At 51.5% G+C, this 24,797-nt stretch overlaps 2 protein-coding genes across 2 annotated transcripts; one reads left to right on the forward strand and one right to left on the reverse strand.

The window, feature by feature from the left end:
• Nucleotides 1-321: 321 nt before the first annotated feature.
• On the reverse strand, nt 322-17,226 carry LOC128349838 (zinc finger protein 420-like). The gene is made up of 2 exons (XM_053306906.1): nt 16,765-17,226; nt 322-2,752 (listed from the first exon to the last, which is right to left on the reverse strand). The coding sequence occupies exon 2, from the start codon at nt 2,592-2,594 to the stop codon at nt 900-902; it is 1,695 nt and encodes a 564-aa protein (XP_053162881.1). The 5' UTR covers nt 2,595-2,752; nt 16,765-17,226; the 3' UTR covers nt 322-899.
• LOC128349841 (zinc finger protein 570-like) lies at nt 17,026-23,279 on the forward strand. Its single transcript, XM_053306910.1, has 2 exons — nt 17,026-17,325; nt 20,512-23,279. Exons 1-2 carry the CDS (start codon nt 17,091-17,093, stop codon nt 21,078-21,080), a joined length of 804 nt encoding a protein of 267 aa, XP_053162885.1. The 5' UTR covers nt 17,026-17,090; the 3' UTR covers nt 21,081-23,279.
• Nucleotides 23,280-24,797: the final 1,518 nt, after the last annotated feature.

Consider the following 24,797-nt stretch of genomic DNA (forward strand, 5'->3'; position numbering starts at 1 on the left):
GCATCTGGCCCCTTCAGAGCTTACTATGCCCCAGCCTTCTTCTGGCCCTTTTGCATCTCCAGGACTGTAAGAAGCTCTGACTGAGAGCAGGGAAAATCCTATTCATTTGTGATTTACACCCTTCCCTAAAGAAGGCATGGAGAGAAGCTTTGCAGAGAAATCTCCTCTCGAAAAGGGTGATTTAGGATATGTCACCAAGGGTCCACATTCCAGAGACCCACACAGAAGTGTATTCACAGTCAACGAAAAAGAAGCAAAGGTTGTAAAATACTAATATTCATTAACTGAGCTTATTATGCAGATTTATACATAACACGGACACATAGTATTTATATTTATTTATGGCTCAGGGTGGTTTACACAGAGAAATAACAAATAAATAAGATGGATCCCTGTCCCCAAAGGGCTCACAGTCTAAAAGAAACATAAGACAGACACCAGCAACAGTCACTGGAGGTAAAATACATATCTGCCAACACTGCTTCCCAAAACACTTCAAAAGCAACAAGGGAAAAACAAATAATCAAAAGAAGAAATCACATTATATTTTATATTTCACACAAATGAGGAACATTCCCAGGCTTGTCTGAAGTTTCATGTGTGTGATTTATACTATTTATTAGTCTGCATAGTCCCGACTATGGCTTATCCTCAGTGTGGGTTGTAAGATGTCGTTTAAGACTTCCACTTTGGCTGAATCTCTTTCCAAACGCCAAACATTCATGTGGTTTCTCACCAGTGTGGATTCTATGGTGTACAGTAAGATGTCCATTACTGCTGAAGCTCTTTCCACACTCCATACATCTGTGTGGTTTCTCTCCAGTGTGAGTTATATGGTGTACAGTAAGTTGTCCACTTCTGCTGAACCTCTTCACACACTCCAAGCATTCATATGGTTTCTAACAAGTGTGGCCTCTATGGTGTACAGTAAGATCTCTATTATTGCTGAATTTCTTCCCACACTCCAAGAATTCATATGGTTTCTCCCCAGTGTGGCTTCTATGGTGTACTGTAAGATGTGCACTCTGGCTGAACTTCTTTCCACACTCCAAGCATTCATATGGTTTCTCCCCAGTGTGGGTTCTATAGTGTACAGTTAGTTGTCTACTAGTGTTGAAGCTCTTCCCACACTCCAAGCATTCATGTGGTTTCTCCCCAGTGTGGCTTCGATGGTGTAATGTAAGATGTCCACTCCGGCTGAACCTCTTTCCACACTCCAAGCATTCATATGGTTTCTCCCCAGTGTGGCTTCTATGGTGTAATGTAAGATGTCCACTCTGGCTGAACCTCTTTCCACACTGCAAGCATTCATATGGTTTCTCCCCAGTGTGGCTTCTATGGTGTACAGTAAGTTTTCCACTCTGGCTGAACCTCTTTCCACACTCCAAGCATTCATATGGTTTCTCCCCAGTGTGGCTTTTATAGTGTAATGTAAGATGTCCACTCTGGCTGAATCTCTTTCCACACTCCAAGCATTCATATGGTTTCTCCCCAGTGTGGCTTCTATGGTGTACAGTAAGATCTCTATTACTGCAGAACCTCTTTCCACACGCCAGGCATTCATATGGTTTCTCCCCAGTGTGGCTTCTATGGTGTAATGTAAGACCTCCACCCCTGCTGAATTTCTTCCCACACTCCAAGCATTCATATGGTTTCTCCCCAGTGTGGCTTCTACGGTGTACAGTAAGATCTCTATTACTGCTGAACCTCCTTCCACACTCCAAGCATTCATATGGTTTCTCCCCAGTGTGGCTTCTATGGTGTACTGTAAGATGTGCACTCTGGCTGAACTTCTTTCCACACTCCAAGCATTCGTATGGTTTCTCCCCAGTGTGGGTTCTATGGTGTACAGTAAGTTGTTTATGACTGCTGAATCGCTTTCCACACTCCAAGCATTCATATGGTTTATCCCCAGTGTGGCTTCTATGGTGTACAGTAAGATCTCTATTACTGCTGCACCTCTTTCCACACTGCAAGCATTCATATGGTTTCTCCCCAGTGTGGCTTCTATGGTGTAGTGTAAGAGCTCCACTGTGGCTGAACCTCTTTCCACACTGCAAGCATTCATATGGTTTCTCCCCAGTGTGGCTTCTATGGTGTACAGTAAGATCTCTATTACTGCTGAATCTCTTTCCACACTGCAAGCATTCATATGGTTTCTCCCCAGTGTGGCTTTTATGGTGTAATGTAAGATGTCCACTCCGGCTGAACCTCTTTCCACACTCCAAGCATTCATATGGTTTCTCCCCAGTGTGGCTTCTATGGTGTAGTGTAAGAGCTCCACTGTGGCTGAACCTCTTTCCACACTGCAAGCATTCATATGGTTTCTCCCCAGTGTGGCTTCTATGGTGTACAGTAAGATCTCTATTACTGCGGAACCTCTTTCCACACTCCAAGCATTCATATGCTCTCTCCCCACTGTGGGTTCTATGGTGCAGAGTAAGAGCTCCACCCCTGCTGAACCCATTTCCAAACTCCAAGCTCTCACACATTTTCTTCCCTGTGTGCATTTCCCACTGAGGTTCAAAGCTTGGCTCAAGACTCAAGCCTTTCCTATGAGGAGGGCACAGGCTTTTCACTCTTTCTTCATTCATTACGTGTTGGATTTCATGCTGAGAAGCAGGTGATCCACTCCTGCTCTTCCCTTCTGCTCCAGGTTTTAGTCTCTTCTGGTTTCTCTTTTTCCATCGGTCACCTCCTAACAATCCTCACCTGGCTTTCCCCCATTTTTCATCTTCCAGTTGTCACAGTGCTGCAGTGTAGAGAGAAAACCGGTTAGAGCCTATAACAGAAGAGGATATCTTCTTAGAAGTAATGGTGGAAATGCAAAGTGGTGGAATGCTGGCAGATTTCCTTCCTATATTTGATGGCTATGTGATTACAGCCATTTCTGGAGGTAGATGACCTTAAATCATTGATAGTAACATGGTAATCAGCTCTAGGCTTGACTGCTGGAATGCACTCTATATAGGGCTGCCTTGGTACACAGTCCAGAAACAGCAATTGGAAGTGAATGCGGCAGCCAGAATGGTCTGTGGAACAAACCAAAGGGGCCCTATAAGACCAATTTGGAAAGAACTGCACTAGCTCCCAATATGTTTCTGTGTAAAAGTACAAAATGCTGGTTATTGCCACCCATCTCCTTCTATCAAGAGCAAGTGGGTGTGGTGAGTGGGTCTCCCAATAAATTTATAAAAGGGGTTAGGAGGATTTAGTAGACTAATTATGCGATGTGTGGAAAAGTACTTCGTTTTGATGAATGATCTCTGGTTAGAGGTGTACATGAACCCCAAACACCATTCGGTTTGAATAAAAAGCTATTCAACCTGATCCATAGCTCTGAACTAGCCAGTTCAGTCGAACTGATGGGCTGGTCCATTTCATCGAACAGGTTTGGATGCCAATATACTTGTAAAAGGGAATGTGGTGAGGATTCTCCATTATAAGTACGAGGGGAGAGGGCCCTTCCAAAGCTAAGTGGTGGCCAGGCGGGAGAGGGGAAAAGCAGCTTATCCGGGTGGCATGGCTGCCGGCTCCACCACTCACCACTACTGGCCCTCCTGGTGCAGCCCCAACCATTCTCCCCTTCCTTTACTGGGCGAAGGGCTCGGAGGCATCTTGGTTCTGGACTCCGTGCATGTGTGGAACCAAGGACTGAGCTGCCGCTGCTGAGCTGGCGACTTGGCAAAGCAGGGGGGACCACGCTTGGGGCTGTGCTGGAGGGGGCACATGGTGGCACCGGCAACCGCACCCTGGGTGAGCAGCTTCCCCCCTCTCACCACCCCTGCCTGCCTGCCCCTTACTGTTCCAAACCACCACATAGGGTGAGATTTTCAATACAAACCACGAATCCACTCTCATTTGCTACCATAGAATTTACCATAGAATCCAATACCATAGAGTACAAACCATAGAATCTACTCTCATTTGCTACCATGAGATTTTCAATACAAACCATGAATCCAATCTCATTTGCTTCCATAGAATCTACACTCAGAACACCTCAGAAACAACAGAACCCTGTACCCCATGGGTTAGCAACCCATGGGAGTGGCTGGCACCCTATGTGCACTACGCCACCACTCGCTCTGGGCCATCCCAGCGCCCCCCAAGTGCACTTATGGGGCTACTGAAACCTCCATTATATCTTATAAGGAAAAACCTTAAAGATGCGTAAACGTTAACTATTCACCGAAAATCAGCCCTTTGCCCAATCCCTCTGCAATTTGGGTGGCAGCCTCTAGCCATTAGGCACTTAACTTAAACTGAGTAGTACCCCACTGTCTTGTGGGTGGGAGTAGGGTTTAGTTGGCACATGGCAGTTGACAGCTGGCGCTGTCGAAAAGACAGTCAAAATGAATAGAAGAAATGAAGGTATGTAATGAATCCTCATAAGGATTCATTGAGTGAAAGTTATTATACAACAGAGTATGAACATTTGAAAAATAGTGACCACACATTTTGCTCCATAACTCCACTTCTATATGGGCTAGAGCTTAGTTTTTTTTTAAAAAATGAAAGCTGGGGATCTGGGGAAATTAATAGGAAAGATCTGAAACCCAAATCGATTCAAATCGAATCAGCCACGATTAGGGATGTGCGGTGCGGTTCGGATCCGGACCGGTTCGTCCGAACCGGTCCGGATCCGGCGGCTCGATCCCGGACCGAATCGGGCCCTCCCGGGGACCGAGCCGGACCGAATTCGAGCCGGTTCGGGAATGAAATTGAGTCTCACTCAGTGTCTCTTTAAAGTGTGTCCTCCATTTTGTGTCTCCTTCCCGAAACTTTTGCTCCTCCTTGCATCCATTTTGTGATGCTATTTCCAGGCATTGTATTGGCTGCGCTATTGATCCTTGATTGGCCAGAATGAGTCCTTTGGTCTGGTAGGCTGCTTGGCTGTTGCACTGTTGAGAGCTGGCACCCTGTTGGCCGTGGGGGGAGTGCAAAGGTGGGGGCTCCCAAAGGAGGGAATTTCAAACCTATATAAACCCAAGCCTCTTCTCTGGAAACTTCTCTTGGCTGCAGTTGTGGGATCATCTCTGAGACCTGCTTGCCCTTTGCTGGCTGCTCTGGTGTCTCTGTGAGTCCTGACTGTGTCCTGTGTCTCTCTGTGTGTGCTCTGTCTAATCCTTTGTCCACCTGCCCTTTGTGACTCTCTGTGTGTCTCCTCTCTCTGTCTGTCTCTTGTCTGTATACTGTGTGTTACTTCACTTTACTTTCTTCTTAATTTCCCCCAATTTTCCCTGTTCCTTGTCTGTCTGCTTTTCTCCCCCCCCCCTTCCCTTCTCATCCTTTGGGCCTACCCTCCCCCTCCCCCACTCCCACCCACTGCATCCTCATTGCTTTAAATCTTCTTCCATTAATTATTGCTCTTTGTCCTGCCTTGTTGTTGTCCAACTTTTTGATTTTCACATTGCATTCCATTGGTTTCAGTTATATATTGCTTGCTGGTTTTGCTTAAATTGTACCATTTTGTTTGTTTCTGCTGACTGCTGCTGCCCTGCGAGTTGGTTCCCTGAATCCCTCCCCCCCACCCCCAGAGGATTCTGTTGTTGTTTCTTGTTGTCCCATATAATCAGTTTTGGTTCCCTGCTCCAAACTTGCCCCTCCAAGTCCAACCACACCCCACCCCAACCCCACCCCATCCAGCCTTCTCCCAAGTTTGCTGCTGCCAAACCGAGTCCAGTTTTCTTTGCTTGGTTCCACTTATTCATTTGCTATTATTAATTTGCAGCAATTGTGGTTTCATTGTCTCTGTTCACTTAGTGGCCCCCCTCAGAGTCTGTGTTTGGTTCCCCCTCCCCACACCCCCACCCCCAAGTTTTTTCTGCTGGTTATAGTCTTTCTTTTAATTTTTTTTTTAAACTTCTGGCTTGTGTTCTCTTGATATATATTGCTTTATATATTTTGCTACCCTCCTCCTCCTCCTCCCCCCCCTGCCTGCCCCCCCCACCCTCCCTCCTCCCAGACCCTACCCTAGCCCAGGCCCAGCTCCTCCCCCAACCACCCCATCCAGCCTAATCGCTGCTGCTGCCCGAGTTGTTCCAGTTTCTCCTTTGCTGTTTGTTGTTGCCCCCTCCCCTTCCCCCCAACACCCCTCTGCCACACACTAGCCCCCAACCACACACACCCTCTCTGATCCCCCCACCCCACCTCTTTTTCTCCTTGCCCCTGACTCTCTCCACTCACCCCAGGCCCCCTGCCACACACTAGCCCCCAACCACACACACCCTCTCTGCTCCCCCCACCCCACCTCTTTTCCTCCTTGCCCCTGACTCTCTCCACTTACCCCAGGCCCCCTGCCACACACTAGCCCCAACCACACACACCCTCTCTGCTCCCCCCACCCCACCTCTTTTTCTCCTTGCCCCCGACTCTCTCCACTTACCCCAGGCCCCCTGCCACACACTAGCCCCCAACCACACACAGCCTCTCTGCTCCCCCCACCCCACCTCTTTTCCTCCTTGCCCCCGACTCTCTCCACTTACCCCAGGCCCCCTGCCACACACTAGCCCCAACCACACACACCCTCTCTGCTCCCCCCACCCCACCTCTTTTTCTCCTTGCCCCCGACTCTCTCCACTTACCCCAGGCCCCCTGCCACACACTAGCCCCCAACCACACACAGCCTCTCTGCTCCCCCCACCCCACCTCTTTTTCTCCTTGCCCCCGACTCTCTCCACTTACCCCAGGCCCCCTGCCACACACTAGCCCCCAACCACACACAGCCTCTCTGCTCCCCCCACCCCACCTCTTTTCCTCCTTGCCCCCGACTCTCTCCACTTACCCCAGGCCCCCTGCCACACACTAGCCCCAACCACACACACCCTCTCTGCTCCCCCCACCCCACCTCTTTTTCTCCTTGCCCCCGACTCTCTCCACTTACCCCAGGCCCCCTGCCACACACTAGCCCCCAACCACACACACCCTCTCTGCTCCCCCCACCCCACCTCTTTTCCTCCTTGCCCCCGACTCTCTCCACTTACCCCAGGCCCCCTGCCACACACTAGCCCCCAACCACACACACCCTCTCTGCTCCCCCCACCTCTTTGGACCGCTGCTACTGCTGTGTCCTCCCCCCACACCTGAATCCCCCCTCCCTGCTGCGCTGCGCTTCTCCTCTCTCCTCTTTCTCTCTATCATCTCTCTTTCTCCTCTCTCTCTCTTTCTTTTCTCTCTCTCTCCTCTCTTTCTCTTTGTCCCTGCCCCCCCTCTCTTTTCTCTCTCTCTTAGTCTTTTCTCTCTCTGCTCCCCTTCACTTTCCACCTCCTCTCCCACAGCTGCAGCCGCACACAGTAGCCTACCCACCTGGCGGCTGCCATCGGTTTTTTTTTTCTTTTTATAGTTTTTGGTTGATTTTGTCTCTGCTTGGGGGTGAGTTGAGCGACACAAATAGTGTTGTCTCCTCACTTCTGCCCCTCCATCGTTGTTGAACTACCCCGGTTGCCTGTGTGCCTCGTGCGGCCGCCCTGCTGTGTCTCAGCCCAGGGTGGCTGGCTGGCGGCGGCGAATCCGTGACCAGCAGTGAGTGGCAGGAGAAGGACCGGAAGAAGAGGGGTTAGTGCGTGTGCGATTGTGCACCTTTTGTTGCCCCTTTCTCTCCCTAGCTGGCGGTTTTAAATAGGGACACCCCTATTCTGAAATGCATTTGGGTGTGGGGAGGAGGGAGGGAACCTTGGAGAGGAGATGTACTGTTGTAAAACTTGTGTCTTCATGCCCATGCCCAGTAAAGAAATTGCTGCTGTGTGTTGCGTTGCATTGCATGCGTCTTGCAGGTGGTTTTTGAACAGGTGCCTTCCAGAGTGCTTCCTTGCCTCTGGGGCAGTCTGAGTGGGGTCCAGGGTTCTGATGCGATGCTGCCACTACATGCTGGGCCCATGCCATGCCAGAGTGCTTCCTTGCCTCTGGGGCAGTCTGAGTGGGGTCCTGGCTGGGCTCTGATGCTGCCACTACATGCTGGGCCCATGCCATGCCAGAGTGCTTCCTTGCCTCTGGGGCAGTCTGAGTGGGGTCCTGGCTGGGCTCTGATGCTGCCACTACATGCTGGGCCAATACACACGTATGATGATGATCATGATGTTCAATCCATGAGGCTGCCATCAAGTGTTTGCTGCTGCTTGCTTGCCATGGCATTGGGCAGGCAGAGTCACAGAGTGGGTGGGTTCAACCTCTGTGTTGGTGTGACTGGGTTCTGGTTTTGGTTGTGTGCAATTTAGAGTCACTAAATAGGCTGCATTGAGTTTGATGCTCCCCCCACAGGAGCATTACTTGAGAACCACCCCCCAGAACCCACACTTTGTGTTCCAGTTCACTAAATAAGGGTTTCCTCCTTTGATCTGCAGGTTCCCAAGCGTTGACTGCATCCCTCCCCCACCCCCGGTAGGTGCTGTGCCCTCCCCCCATCCACTTCCCCCCCCCAAAAAAGCTAAAAACTTGCCACCCACACCACAACTACTCCACCCAACTGCCCGTGCCACCCTCCCACACCGGGGTTCCACCCTTTAACCCCCTATTTTTCTAAAAAAAAACCCTCCCAGACCCATCTCCCCAATTGGCTTGGTGGTTGACTCCCAAATTCAAAAAGGACACCCTCCCCCTCACTTCGATTGGCTTCCCCCCCCATATCAAAAAGTCTTCCTTTCCCCCCAATTGGCTTCCTTTTTTGAAAACAAACTTCCCCCCCGCCGCCTCCAAATCAGCTGCCTTTTTTTTGGCCCCTCAGCCCCTCCAAATTATTTTTTTGACCCTGTCTGGCCTTCCTCCTAAAGTCTCCCTCCTTCTGACCTAGCAGCATGTCTGAGCGCCGTGTGGCGGGCAGGGCTCGCTCAAGGCTGGCAGGCAGAGGTGGGAGAGGCCAGGTGCGGGGTGCGCCTGCGGCACGGGGAGGGAGAGGACGCGGGGAGCCTGAGGACACCCCAGTTCTCCCCATTGGAGAATTCTTTGCTCCGGCCCCATCTTTGGTGCGCAGGATTCAGTTCCCCACGCCTGCTGCCGCCAATCGCGGCAGAGGCAGAGGCACTGTTAGGGCTGTGGCGGGTCCCTCCTCGCCGGCGGCACCAGGTGCTGCTGAGCTACCGCCAGTTGTTGAGGTGGAGGAGACTGTGGAGTTGGAAGAGCAGGTAGAGGGCGGTGAGGACCGTGCGGCTGGCAGCGATGCAGCCAGGTTCTCCCTCCCTCTGGGGCCCCTTCCCCCTATCCTTTCGCCGCTCAGTGGGGCCCCCCCTCGTGAAGCCCGACACTCTGGTGGGGAGCGGTCTGGCGAGGTGGTGGAGGAGAGGCCTGCCTCTCCGATGCCAGTTGAGCCGGGCCCTTCCTCCGCTGTGGAGGGCGGAAGGGGCGGGTTGGGTGGCAGCAGTGGGCAGGCAGCGGCGGCCGCCCCCCCCCTAGGACTGCAGCCACCCTGCGAGAAACGGCCTAGGACGGCGCCCAGGGCGCAGGAGGCCAAGGGCAGTGGTGCATGGGTGCATTTTGAGGTCCCTCAAGATGCCCCATTCCACGCCCGCTGTGTCCACTCCAGGATGCTTGTCAGCCGTGGAAGGGACCCTGCGCACCTGGGTACGACGCCTATGTGGAGACACCTAGAGCGTCACCACCCAGGTCTCAGGGGACAGGCTGGCAGCGCTAGTGCGCCTTGTGCATCTGCCACTAGGGCGGGCAGCGGCAGTGTGCCAGCCAGCAGGCAGGCTACACTGCCCGTCCAGCGGTGGACGCAGTCCTCGGGCAGCCAGCGTATTGTTCGCGTGGACCATCATCACCTCACCCGCCTCATAGGGGAGATGATTTCCACCGATGACCAGCCGTTTCAGGTGGTCGAGAACAACGGCTTCCGCCGTATTCTCCAATACCTGGCTCCCGAATACGTCATCCCCTCAAGGACGACGTTCAGCCGGAACGTGGTCCCCTCCCTGTACCGCCGGTGCAGGGAGCTCGTGTCGGCCGAGCTGCGTGCAGCTCCGGCCGGGACAAGCGTGCATTTCACGACTGACCTCTGGACCAGTGTCAGTGGGATGCACGCTTCTTTCCTGGCCCTCACTGCCCACTGGTGGGGACCGGAGAGTGAGGGGACCTCCGCGGGCGATGCTTCCGGGTCCGGCGCGGCTCCCGATGCACTACGGCACAGGTGGGCCGTCCTGCACGTGGAAACGATGGACACGAGGCACACCGCGGAGGAGGTGGCGGCCGTACTCGACCGCCAGATAGAGGAGTGGATTGGCGGGTGTCCACACCTCTCCCGCGGCTTCATTGTCACCGACAATGGAGCCAACGTTACCGCCGCTGTCGAGACAGTCATGGACTGTGTGAACATACGGTGTATGGCACACACGCTCCATCTGACCGTCAGGGACGCCCTTGGCCTTAAGGAGCTGAGGGCATCCCAGGAGAAGGGGGCCCGCCCCATCGCAGGTGCTGTTGCTGCCACGGCTACGCTTGTGGATAAGTCCCGCAAGCTGGCCGCCCACTTCCACCGCAGCGAGAAGTCCAGGAGACTGCTTCGCCAGAAGCAGGATGACCTTGGCCTTCCTCGCCATCTCATCCCTACGGATGTGGAGACGCGGTGGAACTCCACCTTCCTCCTGTTCCAGCGCCTGTTGGAGCAGGAGAGAGCCCTTGTCGCCCTGGCGAGGGACGAGTCCTTGGATGTCTGCGACTTCTCGAACGCAGAGTGGAAGCAGATGTCCGAGGCGGTGTCGGCACTCGAGCCCTTCTAGCTTGCCACGAAGGGCTTGTGTGGCGACACCACTCCCTTGAGCCAGGCGCTGCCCACAGCTGTTGGTCTCGAGAAGCTGATGGGTGGACTCCATATCTCTCTGACCACGCCAGAGGGTCGTGCTCTGGCTGGGAGGCTGAGGTCTGGGGTTGACAAGCGGCTCGTTGATGTGCTGGGAGACAGGGAGGAGTATGTCCTCGCTTGTCTCTGTCACCCAGCCCTCAAGGGCAATGCCGTGAGTGCCGACGACTTGCCCAGGTGGAAGGGCATCCTGGTCGAGAAGGTTAGGGAGGAGGAGGCCGCTAGGGCCCGCAGAGACCAGGGTGTTGGTAGTGGTGCGGGGGCAGCCCTCGCGGCCCAACCCGCACCCAGCAGCAGCATGGGCGGCCAGCCGGCGTCAGCTTCCCCTTCCCCTCCCTCTTCCCAGTCCAGCAGCGCGGCATCCCAGGCGGCGCCATCGCAGCAGCCATTTGCTACCGACTCGAGATCCGCCCAGTGGTTTCAGCGGTTCTGCTATGGCGCCATGCCTGGTATGCGGGAGGCTCGACCTGCCAGGCCCCCCTCCAGTGCTGAGCAATGCGTTGCGCAGTACTTGGAGGAGCCTGTGGAGGGAGACGGCGTGGACTGCGCACAGTTCTGGGCGAGCCGCCGCCAAGTCTGGCCGGACCTGGCGGTGGTGGCTGTGCGCCTCCTCTCCTGCCCCCCAACCAGTGTCCAGAGCGAGCGGGTGTTTTCACGTGCCGGGGACGTGGTGACACCCTCTCGCTCCCGCTTGGACCCTGGTCTGGTGGAGCAGCTGGTCTTCCTTAAGGTGAACCTCCCCCTGTTGGGCTACCCCAAGCTGCAGTTTGAGACGGGCGAGTGATTACCGTGGGTTGCCCCATGGTTGGTCACCTGCCTGGCTCGAACTCTGTGCTTATCCCTACCCTTCCCCCTTCCACCTCTAGCTGAGCTGACGTGACAGATGCTGAGCCGTGCCAGCCAGTCGCAGCGTGTAGTGTGCCCACACAGAGATGCAGTTGTAGTAGTAGTTGTAGTGCTGCGACTGGCCAGATGTTTACAATGCCCACGCCCACCTAAAAAGAAACCCAATGCTGACCAGCACAGGCCCTTTATCTATCCACCTGTCAGCATTTGGGGACCTGGCGTGGGCACGGCACACCCCCCCAAAGTAGCACAGCCCACGGAGTACTAGACTTAGCGGCAGCGGCGGGTATACGTTCAAAAATGCAGTGTAGATATGTAAATACTGTATGTAAATAAACATGTAAATAATTTTTTCTTTAAAAACCCCATGTCAAAATCAAGCCTCAAAATTATGCAAAAGAAAGAAAAAAAGGTGACAAAGGGAGAACAAAATGATGAATGCCAAATGAATTGATTTTATTGAAAATGTCACCAGAAATCATGTGTGGGGGGCTTGGTTTACATGGAGAAGATGATTGGGTGATTTTTTGAAATGAAACGAATGAATTATTATCATCTTATGTTCATCTTGATTGTGGTCACTGTTGATGTTGGCTGATGGCAAAAAACCCAAAACCATCAGAATAGCAATGAACTGGCTGCCAACACAACATATTGATTGATAACTGTGCAGGGGGGGAATTGGGTCTGTGTGTGTGTGTGTGGTGCAGGCTCAGTCTGTCTCTTCCTGTTGTGTGTCTGTCTGTCTGTCTGTCTGTGTGAATGGATGCCTAGCACTGTCTCTGTGTGTGGATGCTTTCTGTGTGTAGTGTGGTGTGTGTCTGTCTACATGTTTTTTTTCCTCCCCCCCATGCCTCCCTCCATCCTTCCCCTCTCATCCTCTCCCCTTCCTCTTCACCACCTTCCATCCTCCCTCCCTTCCAGCCCACCACCGCCTCACCTGCCCCCAACCCCGGTCTGGCAGATGATGAGAGTCTGGTCTCTCCCACCGAAGCACACACGTGAGCACGTGTGTGCACAAATATGTGGCTGACCAACTCTGAGCCGGACCCTCCCCCCTTCAATCCCCTCTACATCCCTCTCCCCCTCCCCTTTCCTCCCCCCTGCCTCCCAGCCTCCCTCCCTGCCTCCCTCCCCCCTCCTAGCTAGCAGCGCACACATACACACACAAAACACCTGTGGTGGCAAACACCACCAGCACACATGCACTCACACTGGTGCCACCACCTCTGCCTTGGGCCTCTGTGTCCTTGAGCAGATATGTGGTGGTGGACCAGAGAAGCATTTCTTTCCAGCAAGGCAAAAGGCATGCACTCACTGCACACACACACACACGAAGAGGTGAAGACGAGAAGAGGCAACTTCTAGAACCAGCAGCAGCAGGTGAGTGTCGTGTAATTGTGTTGCTTCCCAAGGCCACTGCCCATGCTCAATGCTCAGTCTGCTGAAACTAAAGAACTAGCTACAATCACCCTTCCTCACATGCAGCTCAGCTCAGCTCAGCTCAGCTGCACAGCACACTGACTAACTAGACACTACAGCTGGTGGTAGAAAAAACAGAAGTCTAGATTCTAGAAGATGTCCTGGTGGATTTTAAACTTTCAAATCTGTGCTAAGATTGCCTCGCCCGCCTCCTCCTCCTCCTCCTCCTCCTCCTCCTGCCTGTAATTGTGCCCTCTCCCCTTGCAGTTGCGCCGTCGTGATGGGTTGGTGATGTGCGTGCGCCGTCTACTTGTTAGCTCTCTCCTCCTCATGTTGGCTGGGCTTGCCAGGCACTGGCTGGCAGCAGCTGTTGGCTGTGTGCTAGGCTCAGGCTGTGGCGCGCGTGACTGGACTGGGAATGTTATTGTAGCGGCAACACTGGTTGTGGTGGTAGCAGTAGTAGCTGTTGTTGTTGCTGGGCTGGTGGCTGCTGGCCTGTGCTGACTCTGCGCACTTGGTCTGGTCTGGTCTGGTCATTGGGATGCAGATGTAGGGTGTGTGTGCATCATCCATGGGGAGCATCAGAGCAGAGCAGAGCAGGTTGGCTGGCTTCTGTCTGTCGGGCCTAGTCAGTGGCAGGCACTGAGTGAGGCGGTGGTTCCTTTGGGCATCACGTCACCCATCATGCAGAGCGGCAGGTCTGCTGCTCTGCTGCTCCGCCTCCTGCTTCTTCTCTGTGTGTGCTGCTCTTGTGCTTAGTGTGCTGCTCCGCTGCTGCTGCTGTGCTGGCAGGCAGCACAGCAGTGGCCTTTTTGTTAGATCAGAGAGTGGGTGTTGTCTCTCTGAGTGTCCTCCTCTTACTTGCTTGGATAGGAGTGGTGGTAGTAGGTAGGCATTAAGATGGACTGACTAGGTGTTACGTGTTAGGGCGCCCAGAGAGAGGGGCCAAAAAGATGGGGTGGCAATTGTTGGGTTGCTCCTAGTATTATTGGTGAATTTCTGAAGAAAATTTTTTTTTCCATTGGCTAGAATGGGGGTTCGGGGCTGCCCCAGACCCGCCTCTGTGGGGTGGCAGCACCGCCAAAGTGGGTCCGGGGCCATGGCAAAAATGCCCTCAGTCCCTCCCAGCAATCCCCGTAGAGATAGGAGTGATGGTTCTGTTGTTTTTCTGAGGTGTTCTGAGTGAGTGTGGATTCTGTGATAGCAAATGAGAGTGGATTCATGGTGTCTCATTGGAAATCTCATAAGCTATCATAGAATCTACACTCAGAATACCTCAGAAAAACAACAGAACCATCACTCCTATCTCTACGGGGATTGCTGGGAGGGACTGAGGGCATTTTTGCCATGGCCCCGGACCCACTTTGGGGGTGCTGCCACCCCACAGAGGTGGGTCTGGGGCAGCCCCGAACCCCCATTCTAGCCAATGGGAAAAAAAATTTTCTTCAGAAATTCACCAATAATACTAGGAGCCACCAATTGCCTTGGGATTTTTGGGGTGGAGGACACCCATGGGTGGCTACCACCCACCCCAGCTTTTTTGCCCCTAAGGGCTCCACATTGTGAGTTATGGGCAAAAATTTATTTTTTGAAAAAAATTTGTAAAAAATCAGAGGAAGGTCCAATCGACTTGAAATTTGGGTGGCAGGTAGAACACAATGTCCCCTTCAAAACCAGCCACTTTTTGTGATCCGAACCGGTTCGGTTCGGATCCGAACCGGTTCGAAACCGAACCGGACCGGGGGGGGGGTGGTCTGGCAAAACCAAAACCGAACCACCCCGGTCCGGTCCGGACCCGGTTCGGACCCGAACCGAACCGGGAGAACCGGTTTTATGCACATCCCTAGCCACGATTAGGATCTGAATCAAATCTGAGGTGATTCGGATGGGTTAGATTCGGATCCAAATTGGATCGGGGCTGTTTCAATTAGGTTACAAATCGAAACACAGAAAATCCGAATTGCACACCCCCAGTTAGCAACCCACGGGGGTGGTTGGAACCCGTTGTGCACTACACCACCACTCAGTCTAGGCCATTCCAGCACTGCTGAAACTTCCATTCTTCTCTATGGAGAAAAACCTTAAAGACACATAGTACTTTGTGGAAGTACTTTTTCACACAATGCATAATCAACTTGTGGAATTCTCAGCCACAAGATGGGGTGACAGCCAACAACCTGGGTGGCTTTAAGAGGGGTCTGGATAACTTCATGGAGGAGAGGTCTATCATTAGCTACGAGTTGGAGGGCTATAGGCCACCTCCAGCCTCAAAGGTAGGCTGCCTCTGAGTACCAGTTGCAGGGGAGTAATAGCAGGAGAGAGGACATGGCCCTTTCAAATCCTGCCTGTAGGCTTCCAGCGGCATCTGGTGGGCCACTGTGTGAAACAAGATGCTGGACTAGATGGGCTTTGGGCCTGATCCAGCAGGGCTGTTCTTATATTCCTAAAGCCTGGATGAGCAGATGTGCCTTGACTGACTTTCTAAAAGTGTTCAGAGGTGGGGAAGCTCTTCTTTCACCAGGGAGCGCATTCCGGAGCCTCGGGGCAGCAACAGAGAAGGCCCATCCCATAGGGGTCCCCTGGTCCCTTGTCTCCTATTTGCCTTATCTAGCACCCCACTTTCAGCTGCAAAACTGTCTCTTTTCATTCTCCAGGAGAAATCTGGGGTTGGAATCTGTGAGGACCCTTGCCTGTAAAAAGGGTTCCCCCCCAGTTTTTTTTGGTCTGTCTGTCGTTGCTTTGGCTTCACTCACTCACTGACATACACACTCCCAGAGCAATGCACAAAAGACAGAAACATCAATGTAGTTTTTGGAGGTAGGTTGCGGTCCTCACCTAGACTACCAAAAAAGAAATCCTATACCAAACCAAACCAAAATGCATTACTTTCCTAGGAAACATGCAGAACTCTTCCATTGAAAAACATGGGGCAGGATACCTCATAGAGGTGGGAATTCTAGAATCACAGAGAGCGAGGTAAGAATTTGGGAGTTAGAGGAATGCTTGCAAACTGCAAGCACCTGGTCTAATATATACAGCTGGGGTGCACCCTGAGATCGCCAAACATGCCCATTTAATTTGTAGGCTTCAAGCTAGGAGGCAGGTAAGCAGGCCTCTGAAAAGCATTACAACCGTTGATCACTGTGCATGACTCTACCATTGTACGTGCTTGTGTCTATGGTTGGAGCAGGAAATGCAACCAAGGAAGCCTGGGAACCATAGAGAGAGGGGAGGGATGGGCAATAGGCTTCCAGATATGTTGTTGGAAGAATACACTCTACCCACGTGTAAAAAGCCTGACATATTAAAGGCGCGTTTAAAAGAATCGTCTGAACTGGCCCCTTGGCCTCCTTGCAGAGAGGAGGAGAAAGGAAAGAAGGATTACTTCAAAGTCGTATTTGCAAGGAGAAACCTTCCCCTTCCCGCAGCTCAAGACTCGCGGCTTGCTTGCTGAGAGCAACGGGAGAACCTGGGCTTGGAGGGAAGAGCTCGCTCTTTCTGGCAGCCGCCCCCCCCCCACGCCTCTTTCTCCCCCACCTCCACCGCCCCCCCCCCCGCCCCCCAGAGTTGATGCTGCTGGCTGACACTCACTGCAGTTCTGGGACATTTTCACTGCAGGAGCAGCTGAAGGGAGAAGAGCGAAGGGGAGACCAGACCAGACCTCCTATCTCCTCCCCTCCCGCAGCATGCAGCTTCTCTCCTTTTACCTTCCTCTTGATCCAAAGGGCTCCGCCGGCAGTGAGGAGGAGCCTCCCGGGCTGGGCGCAGGGTCAGTGTGCTGCTGCGGGTCCAAGAGGACGTGCAACGTGTCCGGCAGCGCTTCCGACCTCTTGCCCCGCTCTCCAGATCCAGGGGACCGGCTGCAGGGAATGGAGGCTCTCCCTCTCCCTCCGCGGCCGGCTTCTTCTGCAGCTCAGGCCGTTCCTGCGGACTCTTCCCCCAACAATTCTGGACTCTGGACTCCGCCCCTTCACTTCTTCCGTTTCCTCCCCCCCCCCCCCGCTGCTGCGTCCAATGCCAAAGCTTGTTACACATGCCATGCACAGGAGCGGGCCTTCCTCTCTCTCCTGAAGCTCCACAGGCCTTGCTGCTTCTTGGGTTCCGAGCCGCCGCCGGCCTCCCGCGCCTCCCTCTGCGGGCCTCTCTCTCTCTCGGAGGCAGCTGCAGTATCCTCCCCTTCTGGGTCGGGCTGTTAGGCATCCTCCGCTCGCCTGACCTGGGGCCTGAAGGAGCAGGAGGCGAAGTCGGGGCAGAAGCCATCAGTACATGTATGCAATTGGAGTACATACTTTCACACAGTAACTGCTGAATTGCTTTTATAAGATATCTCCTGATAACATTTCTTATATGCTATTTCCTAATAACATATCTTTGCATGCCATATTCCAGTAACATTTCTTGGAACTGAAGGTGTTAATCAGGTTTTGAGAACTGACCACAGACTGGTCAAGCTAGGCGTAAACAGGATTGTTGCCATCTGGAATTGTAAACATGCCAGGCCTGGGACCCACCTTGTCAATGATGGGATCCCTGCTAACTTGGCAAAGAGGTACCCTTTAACATGGTGATTCTCTTTATTTAGAAGGGGGAGAGTAACTGGCCCTATTCGCCCCCAGCACAGTACCTCCAGAGTCTGTTGCTGGTGTCTATCTGATGTTTCTTTTTAGATTGTGAGCCCTTTGGGGACAGGGATCCATCTTATTTATTTGTTATTTCTGTGTGTAAACTGCCCTGAGCCATTTTTGGAAGGGTGGTATAGAAATCAAAATAATAATAATTATTATAATTATAATTATAATTAATAGGCCACTCCTGGGCCTTTCACCTAAGCTGCCTGGACAGCCTCCAGGCACATTCCACACAGCCTCCTGAAGATATAGATGGCGCGGACAGGTAACTCTGTTTATCTACTTGGGATTGGCCTTCAGTCCAGATTTTCCAGCACTAACGTACCTTTCTGATCCTGTCTCTCCCCCACCCCCTCCACCTGTAGAATAATTCCTCTTCCCTCTGCCTGCTAGCTGCATCCGTGTCTTGGCCTGTCGTCGCTTCCCTTCCCCCGTTTCATCTCTCTCCCTCCGCCCTTCCCTCCCTTTGCTCTTGGCTCATCTATTAATACATAAGCAGCCTTTCAGCTCACTCAAAGATAGACTGGGCATCTGCTCTCCCCCAACCTCACACTTGCCACTCGCGATCCTACGTTTTTCTGCTTGAAAACTGAAACTGCCTAATGTGACTTAGCTAGAGAACTGGAGATAACTGACATTGCTAGCTTCATTGAGTTGCATTAGAGACGGGAAAGGGTGATTTTAAAAACTGCTTAAACTGCTTGCAAAAGTAGAAGAGATATGCCTTTTTCTGTTGGAGTTGAGCTGGGCTGTGGGAATTGTTTTGGTTTGTTTCTACGTAGAAGAAGAGATAAGACTGAGTTTTGGCCACCAGTCTGGACTAGAAAGGAATGTATCTCCACTGTACTCAGAGCAGAAATTGCTTTTAGCTGTTAACTATTTCCATTGAGGAGGAATGATTTAATGCTGTTGAGAACTCTACATTACAATGAATAAGTATTTTGCTTATATGCCTGCATGCTTAATTGCCTGAATGTAATCCTACTTCCAATAAAGCCCTTTAAATTATAGTCTGTGTGGGACGCTTGTTATCTCTCTCTTTCTCGAATGCACGTGATCTCACGGATAATGAATCTGAAGTAGTCTGGTAGACTACAGTTCAGTTAGTCACAGCCAGGCTGCACAGAAAAGCACCGTAGTGGGCTTCCCTTTCCTGCAAGTTTACAAATAAAAACAAGCATCCTTCAGGAACGCTGTCGCCCAAGGCAGGGGGCAGGACTAGAAGACCTCCAAGGTGTCCCTTCAATTCGAACATTCTATAAATCTGTGTGAATTGTGTATTTGTTCTTTTTGGGTATCATTGCATGTCGCTCTTCTTGCTAAGGAAGGGAATCCACGATTTCTCTCTACTGTACTTGTATGCAACAGGATTGCATGCAGTGATTTTATGACTGATTCTGTAGCCTTGTTGAAGGAATTCATGTGGGGTCAGTGTGGGTTCCTTGTGTGTGTGTGGGCGGGGGAGGTTAGGACAAGAGAAGGTGACTAGCCCAAAGTCATCTCCTGAGCTTCAATTGAACTTGGGTGTCTCTAATCCTAGTGTACCCCCGTAAAAAAAATAAATTACATATACACTGATGGGGTCTGAGCTGTCAGTGACTGGCCAGGAGAGAGATCTCGGTATTGTGGTGTAGAGCTCATAGAAAGTGTCCATTCAGTGAGTGGCAGCTGTGAAAAAGGCAATTCCACACTTGGAATCATTAGGAAGGGGATTAAAGATCAAAGTGCTAATATCATAATGCCCTTATATAAAGTGTATAGTGTGGGTCTGGTTTGGGAGAACTGGTTTGGAACGGTAAGGGGCAGCCGGGCAGGCGGGGTGAGAGAGGGGGAAAGCTGCTCACCCAGGCGGTGCAGTCGCGAGCGCCACCACTCACCCCCTCCAGCATGGTCCCAAGCATGTCCCCCCCACCCCCGCTTTACGAAGTTGGCAGCTCAGTTCTCGGCTCGGCACATGCATGCAGTCCAGAAGTGAGCTGCCTCCGAACCATTTGCCCAGTAAAGGAAGGGGAGCATGGTTGGGGCTGCGCCAGGAGGGCCAGTGGGGGTGAGTGGTGGAGCCAGCAGCCATGCCACCTGGGTAAGCTGCTTTTTTCGTCTCTCGCCCGGCCGCCACTTCGCTTTTGGAGGGCCCCCTCCCCTTGTCCTTATAATGGAGAATCCTCACCAGATTCCCCTTTACAATTATATTGGCAACCAAACGGGTTCAATGAAACAGGCCAGTCTGTCAGTTCGACTGAACTGGCTAGTACAGAGCTATGTGATTCGGGTTGAATAGCTTTTTATTCAAACCAAATGATGTTTTTGGTTCATGTACACCCCTAACCAGAGATCATTCATCAAAACAAAGTACTTTTTCACACATTGCATAATTAGTCTATGAATCCTCCTAACCGCTTTGATAAATTTATTGGGACACCCACTTGCTCTTGATGGAAGGAGATGGGTGGCAATAACCAGCATTTTGTACTTTTACACTGAAACATATTGGGAGCTAGTGCAGTTCTTTCAAAATTGGTCTTATAGGGCCCCTTTGGGTTGTTCCAGATACCATTCTGGCTGCCGCATTCACTTCCAATTGCTGTTTCTGGAGTGTGTACAAAGGCAGCGCCATGTAGAGTGCATTACAGAAGTCAAGCCTAGAGCTTACCAGCATGTTACCATAAATGTTTTAAGGTCTTCTACCTCCAGAAATGGCTATAATCACATAGCCATCAAATATAGGGGTGTGGAATTGCCAACCTCTTCTTTGCATTTCCACCATTTCTTCTAAGAAGATATCCTTTCCTATTCTAGGCTCTGACCAGTTTTCTCTCTTCCATGCAGCATGTGACAATTGGAAGATGAAAAATGGGGGGAAACCCAGCAGAGGATTGTTAGGAGGTGAGAGACAGAAAAAGAAAAACCAGAAGAGACTAAAACCTGGAGCAGAAGGGAAGAGCAGGAGGGGATCACCTGCTTCTCAGCATGAAATCCAACACGTAATGAATCAAGAAAGAGAGAAAATCCAGTGCCCTCCTCGTAGGAAAGGCCTGAGTCTTGAGCCAAGCTTTGAACCTCACTGGGAAATGCACACAGAGAAGAAACTATGTGAGAACTTGGAGTGTGGGAATGGCTTCAGCAGGGGTGGAGCTCTTACTCTGAAACCGAGAAATTGCACTGGGGCGGAAACATATAAATGCTCTGTGTGTGGAAAGAGCTTCAGCCAGTGTGGATATCTTACATTACACCATAGAACCTACACTGGGGAGAAAACATATGAATGCTTGGAGCGTGGAAAGAAGTTCAGCCAGAGTGGAAATCTTATGTTACACCATAGAAGCCACACTGGGGGGAAACCACACAAATGTCTGGTGTGTAGAAAGAGCTTCAGCCAGCATGGATATCTTACATAACACCAGAGAAGCCACACTGGGGAGAAACCATATGAATGCTTGGAGTGTGGAAAGAGGTTCAGCCAGAGTGGACATCCTATATTACACCATAGAAGCCTTATTGCATATGTGCAAACTCATACCTAGTGTAAATCTGTGTTTCTCAACCTTTTTGGATTTTTGGAGTCAAGGACTGCTAGATTCTTTGTGTGGAGTTTCAAGGTCCACTACATTCTTTGTGCGCAGTTTCCCGGACCAGCAGTTAGTAAAGGGGTTTCAAGTTTATCTGTCAGTACTATAGCCTCAAAAAACCTTTGAAAATCAGCGGTGGCAGCGGCTGGCTGGCCATAGGTGGCCAGCGCTCTGGGGCTGGTGTGGCTGGCTGGGTGCTTGCACAGGCAGGCAGCAGTGATGCTGATTCTCAGAGTCAGCAGCAGGAAGAAGTTTTTTGAAAGTCAAAAAAACAACAACCCAAAAATCTCTTTTCTCCCAATTTGAGGCAGAGCAATGGCAGCAATGCTGATGAACTATAATAGGACTAGCAAATTAGCAGCAATGCTGAGCAAATGGAGGCCATGGTGGACGATGACGGGGGCAGCAGCAAGGCTCAGCACTGCAGCAAGCAAGGCAATGAGCTCTCTCTGCTCTCTTCCACGAAGCAGCAGAAAGGAGGAAAATGGCTCCTGCTGGCCCTTTAGAACCCTCCTGCAAACCCCTCTGAAAATTCCCCCCAACCTTGCCCCTTAATCCACCTCCCACTGGCCAAAGGGGGTTAATCTGCCTCTTGTGGAGCCAAATATGGGCACCCTGTCTGCAGATCAGAACAATGGGAGGCAGAAAGGTGGGAAATTCAAACCGATGTCAAACTCAGAGTGCAGAAGGAAGGAGAAGGACTTTCCAGAAATCACAATATGGAGGTCCAAATCAACAAAACTTTCGGAGCCGAAACAGGGTTGATTCGTTTCAGCTCCAAAACATTCAGACTTGCCCATCGGGCAATTCGTTCTGTCTACAAATCGCCGCAAACGGCCAATTTTGGGCACAAGTCGATTTGGGTACAAATCGTTTCGCACATCCCTAGACTGTGGTTCTACATAGCAAGAGCTTTTATATGGTGTTCCTTAGGGCTCCATTTTGTTTCCAATGCTTTTTAACATCTACATGAAACCATTAGGTGCAGGGTGCTCTCGGTACCTTGGTGATACTGAAATCTATTTCTCCGTGTCACCTTAATCAGGGAATGGCATAACTTCCCTAATTACCTGCCTGGATGCAGTAATGGACTGGATGAGGGATAACAAACTGAGGCTGAATCCAAACAAGATGGAAGTGGTCGTTGTAGGGAGCTACAGCTCAGGAGACGGGATAGATCTACCAGTTCTGGATGGGGTTACACTCCCTCAGAAGAAATAGGGTTGCAGATTGGGAGTACTTCTGGATGCAACTCTCTCCCTGATATTTCATTACAAGGAATTACAAACTGTAATTTGTGCAGAATGCTGCTGCCAGGTTGGTTTCCGGGTTGTCCTGAAAAAACCATATCACTCATGTTTTGAAAGAACTACACAGGCTGTCAATGAGTTTCTGGGCAAAATCCATAGTGCTTGTTTGACCTATAAAGCCCTTGACAACTTGCGCCCAGGGTATTTCAGAGAACGCCTTCTTCTGCCACCTATTAAGGTCATCAGGGGAGGTTCGTTCAGGGTGCCACCTCAGACTCAGCCACTTCAGACTGGTGGCGACTCAGAGGCGAACCTTCTCTGTAGTTACCCCAGGGCGGTGGAACGCACTTCCTGCTGAGATTAGAGCTGCTCCATCCCTGAAGGCTTGTAGGAAACAACTGAAGACACATCTCTTCTGCCAAGCTTTTTAGTTGAATTTTATTGATTGATTTAACTTCAAATTTTATATGTTTTACATGTGTTAGATTTTTGGTTTGGTTTGTTATTGTAAACTGCCTCTAGACTTTGGTAGTGGGTAAATGTGTTAGTTAAATATATAATTTTTTTAATTTTAAAAAAACCAAGCCCACACGTGGAGCATCCATGGTTCACAGCTTGAGCACCTGCTTTGCATGCTGAAGGTCCTGGGTTTGGTCCCTGGCAGCCTCCTTAAATAGGACTGAGAAACACTTCTGCCTGTAACCTTGCAGAGTTGCTGCCAGTCAGGGCCAAGCAATGCTCCACAACTGTAGACCCCTACAGATGTCAGCCTACAACTCCCATCTTCCCTGACTGTTGTTATTATTTTATTATTTATTATTTATTCAATTTCTATACCGCCCTTCCAAAAATGGCTCAGGGCAGTTTACAAAGAGAAATAATACATAAATAAGATGGATCCTTGTCCCCGAAGGGCTCACAATCTAAAAAGAAACATAAGTTATACACCAGCAACAGTCACTGGAGGTACTGTACTGGGGGTGGAGAGGGCCAGTTACTCTCCCCCTGCTAAATAAAGAGAATCACCATATTCAAAGGTGCCTCTTTGTCAAGTTAGCAGGGGTTAGACTACTGTGGCTGGAAATTCTGGGAGTTGAATTTAAAACACACACACACACATCTGGAGGGTTTAAGCTGTGTATCGCTGGTGTAGACAGTGCTGAGCACGATGGACCATGGCTGAATCCAAGGCGTTTCTTGTGTTCCTGTGTTCCAATCCACATTGCATCCCATGGCTGTGGGTTTTTTTAAAGCTAACTGTAGTCAGTCTGATTTGATGAAGGTTCATGCTTGCTGCATCCAGAATTTAAAAACTATTTGAGGATTTTTTTTTAGAAACATGAAGGCCTAGATCTTCCCCTTCAGGGTTCAAACATTGTGTCTTTCAAGATCACTTTGGTCTGTTAATAGTGCCGCACCTAAGCATTTGGGGAGTCCTGACCTAAAGGGCTTCAGAGGACCGCCCCACTCCCCGCCGCTTTATTGAATCCTGGTGGTGGTGGTGGTGGTGGTGGGGAGAATAGAAACCTGCATTTTGTGCAGCATGTGCACACCACTCTCCCACCCCTGGGGGGCGCCATGCCCCCTGCCACCACTTCAGTCCGCCCAAGTTTGTCCATCCCGTTCATGGCCGGAGTGTGGGGGATGAGAGCCATGTGGGTGTGGCACTTGGCACTTGGCACCCCCTGGTGGGCCTATCTGGACCTGAGAACAGGTGAGATGCTCCTACACACCTGCACAGTGCAAGTCTTCTTGAGCACTGCACGTCACGGACTAGGATGCTTGAGATTCTCAGTGCTCAGGCACGCGGGAACGAGTCTCCTGTGCTCAGGCCCAGACAGGCCCACAGGCTGCCGCCCCCGCCATAGTGGAAGCCTGCTCGGCTCTCACCCCACACCCCACCCCACCCCTCCAGCCGTGCGCATGGCAGCCAAAACAGGAGATATTGTCTGCAGTGGCTGGGGCTGCTGGGGAGGGAGGGGGAGCCCCCCCCCAATGCTGAGGACTGGACTTCATCCCAGAAGTCTGGTCTACAGAGCAGGCTTAGTCTGTAAGGGCAGGATCACATGTCTGAATCCTTCTCTGTGCTCAGCTTCCCTGTCCCGATGGGATGGAGCAAGGGCATCATTCACAGAGCCAGGGAAATGTGTGCAGAGGGAAGAGAAGGCTTCTGCCCCGACTTCGCCTCCTGCTCCTTCAGGCCCCAGGTCAGGCGAGCAGAGGATGCCTAACAGCCTGACCCAGTAGGGGAGGATGCTGCAGCTGCTTCCGAGAGAGAGAGAGGCCCGCAGAGGGA

Source organism: Hemicordylus capensis, chromosome 3, assembly GCF_027244095.1.
Source record: "Hemicordylus capensis ecotype Gifberg chromosome 3, rHemCap1.1.pri, whole genome shotgun sequence".
Classification (NCBI taxonomy): domain Eukaryota; kingdom Metazoa; phylum Chordata; class Lepidosauria; order Squamata; family Cordylidae; genus Hemicordylus; species Hemicordylus capensis.

What these genes read in the sequence shown, in the direction of transcription:
- LOC128349841 (XM_053306910.1), top strand. Translation starts at nt 17,091, where the DNA reads ATGCCATGCACAGGAGCGGGCCTTCCTCTCTCTCCTGAAGCTCCACAG. An exon ending in GGCAGAAGCCATCAGTACAT is followed by an intron (nt 17,326 to 20,511) that starts GTATGCAATTGG and finishes TCTTCCATGCAG; the next exon opens with CATGTGACAATTGGAAGATG.
- LOC128349838 (XM_053306906.1), bottom strand. Translation starts at nt 2,594, where the DNA reads ATGAATGAAGAAAGAGTGAAAAGCCTGTGCCCTCCTCATAGGAAAGGC.